Genomic DNA, 12742 nt, shown 5'->3' with positions numbered 1-12742 from the left:
TTCACGGGGAATTTTCTTTTTCCCGAAATTCTCTATTCGTTTCAATTCGTTCAATTTACTTACATAGTTGAATGTATCTGTGGATATGTGAGTGACATGTTTGATCAAAAAGATTTTGAATGCTTTTGATCGACTGGGACTTATCAGAACTGTTATATTTTAAATACTACAATTTAAAGTTTAAAATACAATACTATTAAATGCAATTTTGGTGGGGATAATGAGTAGAGATATTTTATTTTGTTTATTTTTTTTAGAATTTTAACATAGATATACACAATGCGTCACCCCAATAGCGTATCTGTTGACATACATATCTACAATACTTGTCCAAATGTCAGATTTTGGATCATAACATTCTTGTAGTTGCCAAAATGTCCCTCGGGCTCTAACTATAAATACAATAAAAGTTGGTAGACACCTGAAAAAATAATAAAAAAGTCCTCTTAGTTGTAATAGTAAGTGAAACGTAAAGGAGGTTTGTAAAAATAGGTTCCACGACATAAGGTCCAAAGCTATAAGATCCAACGACAAGCAAAGCTATAAGATCCAAATTAATTTTAAAAAATTTAAACCCGTCGAGTATTCAATCGAGTATCGAGTCAAATTGACTCGATATCCGATTTATGTAAATATGGAGCGTTTTATTAAACATTATTACTTTATCTATGTTTTATATTATGTTTTCGGACTTTTTGTGGCTGGACCTTTAAAAGGGTGGATGTTTTTCGGTTGGACGTTCAATCCCGGTATATACTTATTTTATATATGTATCATATTATGTATGTATGTATATAAAATATGTCTGATACAAAGTGTTTTTCAGTTACTTTACATAAATTATCTCAACCCTTAGTATTTTATGTGTGAAATATTTGCAGAGCAAGTTGGTTCAATATGGTTAAAAATAAAACAAAAGTTTTAGCATAAAATTATATTAAATTACTGGTGACATGGATTTATAAAAACATAAAAATTGTAAACCTTCAGTTGTTCAGTGTCTCATGGTTCGCTGATTGTATACAAAAATGCTGCAAAAATTTTTTTTCTCCGTAAACGTCTTTGTGGATGATTCGTGTACAAAAATATTCGTACTGAATGCTTATTGATTGTATTATGTTAATAAAAAATGTTTGCAATGTCTGACCATAGATGTCGTCCACAAAAATGTAAAAAAGCAAGTAATGGTTCTGTATTATATGTAATTCGATATATATATATATATATATATATATATATATATATATATATATATATATATATATATATATATATATATATATATATATATATATATATATATATATATATATATATATATATATATATATATATATATATATATATATATATATATATATATATATATATATATATATATATATATATATATATATATTATATATATATATATATATAAATTCGCGGGTTGAGCGAGCTCGGTGCGGACGTGTTTTTGTGTGTTGTTCCCGATAAGTATGTAGAATTTTGTGTCAAATTGGAGCTAAAGAGGAGGTGCTGGGATGAGTATGTAGCTCTTCTGGCGCCTCGCAAGTTAGTACATATTCAGAATCATTACCTATGCTTGATTTCATATTTTTTAAATGGAATTTAAATTTATAATATTTTCATATTTACATAATTACCCACATAATTTCGATCACATTTCTTTTGATAATAATTTACTATTAACGTCGATTGATTTATTAATGATAGTATTGATAATATTTAACGTTGAATTATTTCATATTTAATATTGAGTGAATGGTTTGATATTTAATGTTGAATTATTTCATAATTGATTATTTAATGTTAAGTGTTGAATTATTTCATAATTGATTATTTAATATTGAGTGTTGAATTATTTAATATTTAGTTTTGATAATTTAATATTTGATATTGGATACTTGTACTCAACGTTAACGTTAATGTTTGGTACTAATTTAATAAATATTATGATTGTGAATAAACTGTCAATATATGTAAATATATCATAAATGGAAACACACGTCCGTCCGCACAGAGTAATTATTAAGCTCAGAGCAGAGCTCCATGCAACCGCTCAGGTCCCCAAGTTGCAGATAGGGGAACGACTCTTGTAGTCAACTGCCATGGCGACATGGTGGTCCTGGACAAGGAGCGCTGAGATAAGAGTGGTGATGAGTGAATCCGTGGTAAGTTTCACTCTATAAAATGTCACACAACACTATGACGGTCTCAGGTCAGCGGCGAGTAAGTGCCGCCGCTTAACAAAAGCACAACCCGGTTTTCAAAGGTACCGTATCATCTTTGACAGAGAAGGAAACTCTATAATAAATCCCTGGTAGTGGGCAGCAGCTCTGCCAGTATAAGATGTCAAAACATTTACTGCGCTGTAGAAGGAAGTGGGAATCCACTGCAGTATTCTCCCAAGATAACTATGATGTACAAAAATAAAAGTGTGAAGAAGTCTGACTCTCCGGCTGACACCCGGCGCCTTCGAGGTTCCAGGTCTCACGGTGTGAAATTGGCTACTGGCCACATGCATGTGACTCACCAGGCATCATGTGGAAAATATGCGACTGGAGAAACTTTACGGAACAAATCCAAAATAGGTACTTGGAACGTTAGAGGACTCCTGAATCCTGGGAAAACACTGGTTGTTGAGAAAGAGATGTACAGTCATGGGCTAGATATACTCGGAATCTCGGAAACGCACTGGAAGAACAACGGCCATTATAAAACTTCAAATGGAAATACGATATATTTTTCTGGTAACCAAGATTCGTCACATAGCGGTGTCGCGGTGATCTTAGCATCTAAATTAACCAGTGCACTAATTGGCTACAACCCCATAAGCGACAGACTTATACACTTAAAACTCAACACGCATCCGTATAAACTAAACATCCTTCAAATATATGCTCCTACTGCAGATGCCGAAGATATTATAATAAATGCGTTCTATGCTTCACTACTCGATACATTGTCAAATATCTCAAACAAAGAAATGACCATCATTCTTGGTGATTTTAATGCCAAAGTCGGTAATAATAGCAACATTGATAACATAGTAGGTAAATATGGATTGGGTATTCAAAATGAGAGAGGAGAGAAACTTATAAGTTTCTGCATTGAAAATAAAATGTCCATTATGAATACTTGGTTTCAACATCATCCTAGGCGATTGTACACTTGGATATCTCCTGGGGATCGTCACCGCAACCAAATCGATTATGTATTAATAAATTCTAGATGGAAATCATCGATACATAACGTCAAAACATATCCAGGTGCAGATTGCGGATCGGACCATAACTTGCTTGTTGCTAAATTTCGACTGAAATTGAAAATGATTAAAAGACATCAAAATAAAGCAATTAAACTCACCAATGATGATGTAATTAATTTTGGCAATGTAATCAGAGAAAAAGATGCAGAATTCCAAATAAATCCTAATGTAGATGTAGAAGAGTCTTGGAAAATTTTTAAAGATCTCATAATTCGGTATGCCAGAAAACATCAAACACCGCAAAATGAACATCGTAAGTCTTTTATCTCTGATTCAACTTGGGTTAAGATAAAAGAACGTAAAAGACTTAAACAAACTGGCATAACATCGACAGAATATCTTGAAAGGTATGCAATATTACATAAAGATATTCAAAGGAGTTGTAGGCGGGATAAAGCTAAATATATAAATGACATATGTGAGGAGATAGAAAAACACGCATTAAAGAATCAGGCAAGGGATATTTTTCACAAAGTAAAAATCGTCACTCAAAAATTTTCACCCAAAACTTGGACAATAGATGATCAATTTGGAAACACGCTTACAGATATTGATGTGATACTCAACCGATGGAAAGAATACTGTTCGGAATTGTACAGTGGTAGTTCGTCGACCTCAATTGTTTCCCTAATTGATGATGTCAGGGAGCCTGACATCTTGACATCTGAAGTTGTAAATGCCATAAAGAAACTGAAATGTAAAAAGTCTCCTGGCAGCGATGGTATACAAGCTGAACTTCTGAAAGAGCTTGGTGAAACTGCGATAAAGGCGCTATGTAATATGTGCAACAAGATCTGGGTAAACGGAGTATGGCCGAAAGATTGGGTCAATTCAATATTCATTCCCTTACACAAGAAAGGATCTACAAAAAAATGCGAGAATTACAGGACCTTAGCCTTAATATCGCACTCTAGTAAAGTATTGCTGTATATAATTAAAGATCGTTTGAGCAGTTACCTTGGATGGCAAATACCGAACGAACAAGCAGGGTTTGTAAAAGGCAAAGGGACGAGGGAACAAATACTGAATATACGTCAACTCATTGAAAAATGTCGGGAGTTTCAAACTCCAGCCGTTCTTTGTTTTATAGACTATAAAAAAGCTTTTGACTTTGTGAACTGGGACTATCTGTGGAAAGTTCTACTGGACATGGGAGTCCCCATGCATCTTGTAAAAATAATACATAACTTGTATAATGATAACTGTTCCGACTTTTGTAATGACGTGTGGCAAACAGTCTTATTAACTGATTGTCGATTGGCATTATTGACGAGTTGGCATTAGTGTCGGCCCAAGCGGAAATACGCGACGGTCGACAGAGTCAGCGAGCAGACGGCGTTCGGACAACTTGTGTTCCGTACGCTCCGCTGAACCACCACGTGCAAATTTTACATTTCAATAAACTACATCAAACCATTATCGAAGTCTTTTCCATGATGGTCACTTCGAACCGGACACCAGTAACCTAGGCCACAACACCAAACGGACAAACCAATAGGAAAAAACGTGGTCGAGAAAAAATGGATGTCAATTAAGAAATCGGTATCGTTCCTTTGTTACTATCCATACCTTTCCAATACTAATAACATGTTTGCTTCTATTTCAGCAATATATTGATTGATGTACAGAGGTACATGACCGCGTGATTGACGCAGAAAATATATAAATAAAAACATAACCTACAAAGACGCATGGGACACAGAGGTAATCCAAAATTATCGGAACGATCACATAAACATCGTAAAGGATATTCAAGTAAGTGAATGTATTCAATCTCAGGCAATCTGTTCAAAAGGCAATCATGTGGGTAGGTCAGTTTTAAAATATGTTTTAAAGTATAACAATTAATTAACGCGATTGTATAAAATAATATCGCGCTACGAAGGAATGTTTCATCGGTCGCATCGAATTTCGTATTAAAAGTGTAAAATCAGATGTAGTGTAAAATTAGCAAAGCACGTGGAGAATTATACTTGTAGCCCCAAAGTGGATTAAATCAAGTACATACCGGTATATTCATATCGGTAGATCTTTGTTTCTTAATGTGTGTAGAAACACCCTCCCCCCCCCCCCTTCCACGATAAATGTGGAATTATACTTGTAGCCCCAAAGTGGCTTAAACCAAGTACATACCGGTATATTCATAGCGGTAGATCTTTGTTTCTTAATGTGTGTAGAAACACCCTCCCCCCCCCCCCTTCCACGATAAATGTGGAATTATACTTGTAGCCCCAAAGTGGCTTAAACCAAGTACATACCGGTATATTCATATCGGTAGATCTTTGTTTCTTAATGTGTGTAGAAACACCCTCCCCCCCCCCCCCTTCCACGATAAATGTGGAATTACACTTGTAGCCCCAAAGTGGATTAAATCAAGTACATACCGGCATATTCATACATCGGTAGATCTCTTTGTTTCATAATGTGTGATGAAACAGTGGTGATTTAAAATAAATCACAAGACTTGTAGCCCCAAAGTGGTTTAAATCAAGCACCCACCAATTTAGGGTTGTTATTTCTTCCAAAATATGTTGGATAGATTCTGGTGATAATAGTTAAAGTAGAATATTAAGATTCACGGTTAATCATTGAATATTATTACCTTATCTCTACGAATAGTTCAATTGACAGCTATAGTAGAGAATAACTGTATTTATGAGACGAAATAGTGCAACTTTCTGAAACAAATGTCAAGTGCTGAAAACGAGGAAATAGAAGCTTCGACTTCCCAGTCGCATAAAGGTCGAAATCCAACTAGGGACGTAGAACCTATTAGAGACAGGTCAAGCTCTAGAATACATCAGACTCGAAGTCAGACTCAATCGATAAAAACATTAGCGAAAGAAAATAAAGTAGAAGTTATAATGACGTCAATAGAATTAAAGTATTCGGGCGCGTTTAAAAGACTACAGGAGAAAATAGACAGAATCTCCGAAATAAATGAAGGACAGTATCAATTTATTGAAAAAGCATACGACTATCTCCAAAAACTCCATTATGAGTATTTAGACAACATCACAGATATAGAGCAGGCGGATCAAATAGACGAAGAGTTCTACATAATCACAATGACAATTCAAAATCTTAAAGCAGCATTAGAGAGACAATCCATTCAAGATTGTAAACTGAAGGTAGAGCAAGCAACAATTAAATTTGCTAGAGATAAGTTACCGACGTTAACCATTCCCACATTTCAGGGAGATCCATCTGAATGGCAATCGTTTCAACAAGCTTTTAAGAATATAATAGGAAACAAAACGGAATATTCGAATGTCACGAAATTACTATATTTGCATCAATCATTACGCGGTCCCGCTTTGGCAGCTGTATCAGGTTTAGATATTAGCTCAGACAATTACGAAATAGCTTGGAGTATTTTAGACAAGCAATATAATTTACCAAGACTTAATCTCAAAACTAGGATTAACTCACTTTGTGACTTAAAATTAATCACAAGAGAATCACATATCGAATTGAGAAATCTATTGAATCAGGTAACAGTGTGTATTAAAAACATTGAATCGTTGGGTTACGCGAGAGAAATTTTAGATCCATGGGTAACATGTTTAGTTCTAAGGAAATTACCATTTAGTTTATTAAAGGACTGGGAAACATCTCTGGTTGACAGAGAAATGCCACCGTACGAGAAGTTAGAAACGTTTCTGCAGAATAGATGTAACGTATTACAATCTACTGCATCGGTAATTACGGTGAAAGAATTCCCTCATAACCGTCAACGAATCAGGAGAACTCATGTCGCGAATAAAAACCCATCAAGTAAGGTAAACGCATGTGCATTTTGTCGGAATAATCATTTCATAGGCAAATGTGATAAATTCAAAGCAAAATCCAGTATGGAAAGAAATGAATTCGTTAAATCTAATAACATGTGTTTTAAATGTTTAAATTCATCGCATAAGATAACAAATTGCAAGTCTAACTATAATTGCTTAAGGTGCAAACAAAACCATCATACTTTGTTGCATCAGGACGATACATTTAGTTCAAATAATACGGGAAGGAAGTCAATTAATGCTCATTCTACTTATTTCTCTCAAAGGGAGATAATTTTACCCACGGTACAAGTAGACATTATAACGTCCAATGGAACGGTCGTTAAGGGTCGCACATTATTAGATTCCGGCTCACAAGTCAACTATGTTACCACATCTTTCGCTAAGAAGAATAACTTCAAGTTAGAGAAAATCTCTCAAAAAATTGTAGGTATCGCTAATCAAGAAAGTAGCATTCGTCACATCACCAAGGTGACCATAAGGTCTTCAACCACTAATTACTCAACCAAAGTGTTGTGTTTGGTATTACCAGAAATTACTGGCGAAATTCCAACTGTGAAACTGGATCAACAGTTAATTTCAATACCAGCGGGAATCAAGTTATCAGATCCCCTTTGGAATAAACCGACGCCAATCGATTTATTGCTCGGCGCCGAGATTTGCGTTCATGCTATGAAAGCAGGAACCATCCAGTTAGGAAAAGGTATGCCTATCTTAAAGGATACCGAATTCGGATGGACAATAGTTGGTCCATATCCCGAAGTAAATAATGCTCCAGGGAAGAGCCACATAGGCTTAAGTCAATTAGACAGTCACATTCAAAACTTTTGGATGATAGACCAGGTTCCTATGGTAAAACATCAATCTCTTGAGGAGAAAAGATGTGAGGAACATTTCCAAGCACACACATCACGAGATAAAAACGGTAGATTTTGTGTAGCTTTACCATATAAAAATTCCCCGGTAGTATTAGGAAGTTCATTGCACATTGCGGAGAAAAGACACAAAACTTTGGAAAGACGTTTTTTAGCCAATAATAATTTAAAAATGGAATACAATAAAGTTTTAGAAGAGTATATAAATTCAGGACATATGTCAGAGTGTGAACCTCCGGAGGCACATGAGGTTCATTGTTATTCACCTCATCACGTCGTAGTTAAGGAGTCTAGCCTTACCACTAAATATCGTGTAGTTTTTGATGCGTCCGCAAAGACAACGTCCAATATCTCACTAAATAATATTTTGATGGTGGGACCTAGTGTCCAATCAGATTTGTTAAGTTTACTACTCAACTTTCGACTCCATAAATACGTGATTACTGCGGATATTAAGCAGATGTACCGACAGATTCAAATAGCAGAGAAAAATAAAAATGTACAATTAAATCATAATTCGTTATGGTGGGACGGCCCTAGTTGGTTGAAATTAGATGAATCACGATGGCCTCGAAGACCTCCTGAGATCACAATAGATCTTCCAGAGAGAAGGGTAGTCACTAACGCTACCCTTGTGAGGGAAAATAATTAGATAGATAAATATTCTCATCTTCCAAGACTCCTTCGAGTTTTATCATATGTTCGTCGGCCACTAAGGAATAAACAATTAAACGTTAAAGAAAATAACGAACCGTCCGCTTTCGAATTAAAAGATGCTTTAAATAATTTGATAAGGTTATCGCAAATGGAATCATTTCCATTGGAATATCGTTTGCTGAGCAAGGGACATCCAATTCCCAGTAGCAGTAAATTAGCTAAATTGTCCCCTCTATTCCATGAGAATTTAATTTGTGTTGGAAGTAGACTTCCTCTGGGAACAACTCTATCAACGTCACCCATTATCTTGTCAAATAAGCATAAACTTACACACATGATTGTCCGAGATGCGCACTTGAAATATATTCACTTGGGTACTCAAGCCTTACTGTCGTTATTGCGGCAGACCTATTGGCCATTGGCCGGACATAATACTGTCAAAGGAGTGGTGCGTTCATGTGTCATTTGTTTCAGAAATAAACCACTGTCACACAATAGATTAATGGGATTGCTCCCGCTTGAACGTACCACTGCGAATTTTCCTTTCAGTCATGTGGGGATAGACTTCGCAGGACCTTTTCCTGTGAAGAGTGGTTGCAATAAGAATTCTAAGATAATTGAGGGTTACGTTTGTGTCTTTGTGTGTTTTTCCAGTAAGGCAGTTCACTTGGAACTTGTCGGAGACTTAACGAGTTCAAATTTCTTAAATTGTTTAAGAAGATTCGTAGCCAGACGTGGCAGGCCCAATACGATATATTCCGACAATGCTACTAATTTTGTCGGTGCAAGTCGTGAACTCGTTAATTTAGTAAAATTAATTTACGAACGTCCTCATGAGGAGAAGCTACTACGGTATGTAGCCTCCGAAGGGATTCGTTGGAAGTTTAACCCGCCAAGGGCGCCTCACATGGGAGGGCTGTGGGAAGCAGCGGTTAAATCCATGAAGATTCATTTAAACAAGGTGTTAAAGGCCACCACCTTAAATTTCGAATCATTTTGTACGGTATTGACTCAAATAGAAGCTTGCATGAATTCCCGTCCTCTTAGTCCCTTGTCTTCGGATCCACTAGACCTTTTACCCCTCACACCTGGACATTTCTTAATTGGCAGATCCTTACTCGCTCTTCCAATGGAGGTTAAATATAACACTAATGTCCATGCCAATCTGCTTCAGATACAATTGACCACAGCAGCATTTTGGAAACGTTGGTCGGCGGAATATTTACATTCTTTGCAGTTACGACACAAATGGAAGAAGGACTCGAGCAACAATCGGAGTGTGGGTCAAATGGTCCTGTTAAAGGAGGAACACATGCTGCCAACCCGATGGGTCTTGGGTCGAGTCACTAAATTGTATCCCGGACCAGATGGCAGAGTTCGAGTCGTCGACGTCTTTACTGCCAGCGGAGAGTTTCGTCGGTCCAGTCATCTAGTAGCGCCATTGCCGATTCTACCACAAGGACCACTTGACAGGAAGGAAGATCAGCAAGAGGGAGGAGAAACAGCAGCTTCAATTCCGTCAACTTCGGTAGCTTAGTTTAACCCGAAGACACTACCCCCAACTCATATTACTTATTAGATGTAATCATGAGTTTAAATCATTCAATGTTAATAGTAGTACTCCGTAATTCACTTTAATTGTGTTGTGTGTATAATTTAAGCTATTTTCATTTTAACATTCGGCAGTATATATCTCCGAATTTAATCTAATCATTTTGTCTTTATAATATAAGACTTGTCTCATGTCATCACTCGGAAGGATTATATCCGAGTTTAAAATAAACTGTTCAAATTTGACAGTTAAAATTAGATTCATGATTTGTTAATGTTAGTCTCCAAGCCACACTTAATGGAGCATCTTAAATTATTTCATGTCTACTTAATTATAACCTGCCGGGAGTCATCCGCAGGTCTTCTGTTTCTTGTTATGAAAACATAAGTTAACTCTTACTGTTTATAGTATTTATGTGAATCATAGAATAAGTAAATATTATAATACTGAACATTTCGATGTTTAACGTAGAGACATCTATAATCATAGTTCGCCTTCATTTCCTGCTTGTAGGAATGAATGAATGACTTTCCAATTTACTTTTAATTTAGCAATGTTTGTGCTACTTGTTGATGAAATCAAGTTAACTTAGGAGCATTACACTCACTAATCAAGTTTAGTTGATCGGTAATAGCTGATCTGTCTTGACAACTGTAACAGTGTCAACATTGTATTGTCTAAGTTAACATCAAGATGAGGAATGCTTAAGTTTTAAACCATATACAGTCCACTCTCTCTTCTTTAAAGTAAACTTATCTTGTAATGCTTATTCACAGCTTCAAAGGAGATTTCAAAAATTTTAATGTAAATAGAAACAACATTCACCAGAGGTATACCTATAAGTTGAAATATTACTGAACCAATAAATTGATTTTATCCTCACACTGGATGAGGCAAAGGTTTCATTATTCACCCTCTATTTAATTATTTTAAGAGCTATGATTTATTGTAAACGACTCGTCAGTAATGCTGTAACTCTGTAGAATAACTGTATTGTTCAACAGTTTTCCTATGTGGGACTATGTTCCGACTTTTGTAATGACGTGTGGCAAACAGTCTTATTAACTGATTGTCGATTGGCATTATTGACGAGTTGGCATTAGTGTCGGCCCAAGCGGAAATACGCGACGGTCGACAGAGTTCGAGTAGACGGCGTTCGGACAACTTGTGTTCCGTACGCTCCGCTGAACCACCACGTGCAAATTTTACATTTCAATAAACTACATCAAACCATTATCGAAGTCTTTTCATGCAGTAGTTCGAATCAATTCGCTAAACTCGACAAATTTTCGAGTACAACGTGGAGTAAGGCAAGGGTGTATATTATCTCCAGACCTATTTAATATATATGGAGAGTATATAATGCGTAGAGCACTGGATGGTTGGAAGGGTGGAGTGTCCATTGGTGGAAAAAAACTATCCAATCTTCGGTATGCGGATGACACAACGCTCATAGCTAATAATCATGAAGAAATGGCCGAACTGATCCGTCGTGTTGAGACAGAGAGTAATGTGCTTGGCCTCCAGATAAACCGCCCCAAAACAAAAATTATGATAATTGACCGTCACCAACAGCTGCAAAACAACAAATCAGCTTTAAACGGTATAGATGTGGTTGATAATTTTGTCTATCTGGGGTCACTCATATCTAACAACGGCGGCAGCGAATTGGAAATACGGCGCCGGATTACATTAGCAAAATCGGCAATGTTACAACTAACGAAGATTTGGAAGAATAGAGCCATTACAACTGCTGTCAAAATCCGTCTCGTGAAGAGTCTCGTTTTTTTCTGTCTGCCTTTATGGTGTCGAGACGTGGACCATGAAGGCGGCGGATAGACGGAGAATCGATGCCTTCGAGATGTGGTCCTGGAGACGGCTACTGCGCGTGCCTTGGACCGACAAACGCACGAATGTGTCTATTCTTGAAGAATTGAAAATCAAGGATAGATTGTCAACAATATGCCTGAAACGTATATTGCAGTTCTTCGGCCACATTGCACGAAGAGGTGAGGAGAGCCTGGAGCGGTTGGTTGTGGTTGGTAGCGTCGAAGGCAGAAGAGCCAGAGGCAGATCCCCCGCACGCTGGACTGACCAAGTATCTGCAGCGACGGGCGCTTCCACGGTAGCAAGTCTTCGCCTGGCCGAATTTAGAACTGAATGGAGGCAGCTGGTTGACCGCACATCATAGTCACGATCCTCAGTGATGAGGGAACCGACAGCAATAATATATATATATATATATATATATATACATATATATATATATATATATATATATATATATATATATATATATATATATATATATATATATATATATATATTACATAAATAAAATATATGCCATTTAAGACATAAGACATTTATTAGTTCTCATATGAACTAATTTGCATGCGGTATATTTTCTTAGAAATGCCGCCCCCAAAATGTTTTTTCTAACCTTCGATTGTGATTTAAAAAAAACTGCTCAAAATTTACGAAAAGCGACAACTCTTATGGTTTATATGAGCTGTTCAATATTTTGATTTTTAAATGCTTTTTATTATTACGAAATTATGTTCACAATACATCTTATATCTATTTTAATAGC

The 12742-nt window shown here is 36.2% G+C and overlaps 3 protein-coding genes across 3 annotated transcripts in view; 2 read left to right on the top strand and 1 right to left on the bottom strand.

The window, feature by feature from the left end:
* The window catches only part of LOC143919063 (uncharacterized), a 266223-nt gene extending 261533 nt beyond the window's left edge, over window positions 1–4690 (top strand). Inside the window, exon 2 of the mRNA XM_077441245.1 lies at window positions 4556–4690. The gene's annotated coding sequence lies outside the window, so the exon portion shown is untranslated. The remainder of the gene's footprint in view (window positions 1–4555) is intronic.
* LOC143919067 (uncharacterized) overlaps window positions 1–11392 on the top strand; it is a 267168-nt gene extending 255776 nt beyond the window's left edge. The window contains exon 2 of the mRNA XM_077441250.1: window positions 4697–11392. Within this exon, the coding sequence (XP_077297376.1) occupies window positions 5959–8592 (2634 nt within the window). The 5' untranslated portion in view covers window positions 4697–5958 and the 3' untranslated portion in view covers window positions 8593–11392. The remainder of the gene's footprint in view (window positions 1–4696) is intronic.
* LOC143919146 (uncharacterized) overlaps window positions 1–12742 on the bottom strand; it is a 1208594-nt gene that overhangs the window by 1068937 nt on the left and 126915 nt on the right. The gene's annotated exons all lie outside the window — the stretch shown is intronic.

This window comes from Arctopsyche grandis, chromosome 11 (assembly GCF_051622035.1).
Source record: "Arctopsyche grandis isolate Sample6627 chromosome 11, ASM5162203v2, whole genome shotgun sequence".
Lineage (NCBI taxonomy): Eukaryota > Metazoa > Arthropoda > Insecta > Trichoptera > Hydropsychidae > Arctopsyche > Arctopsyche grandis.
This window is presented reverse-complemented; position numbering and strand designations above follow the sequence as displayed.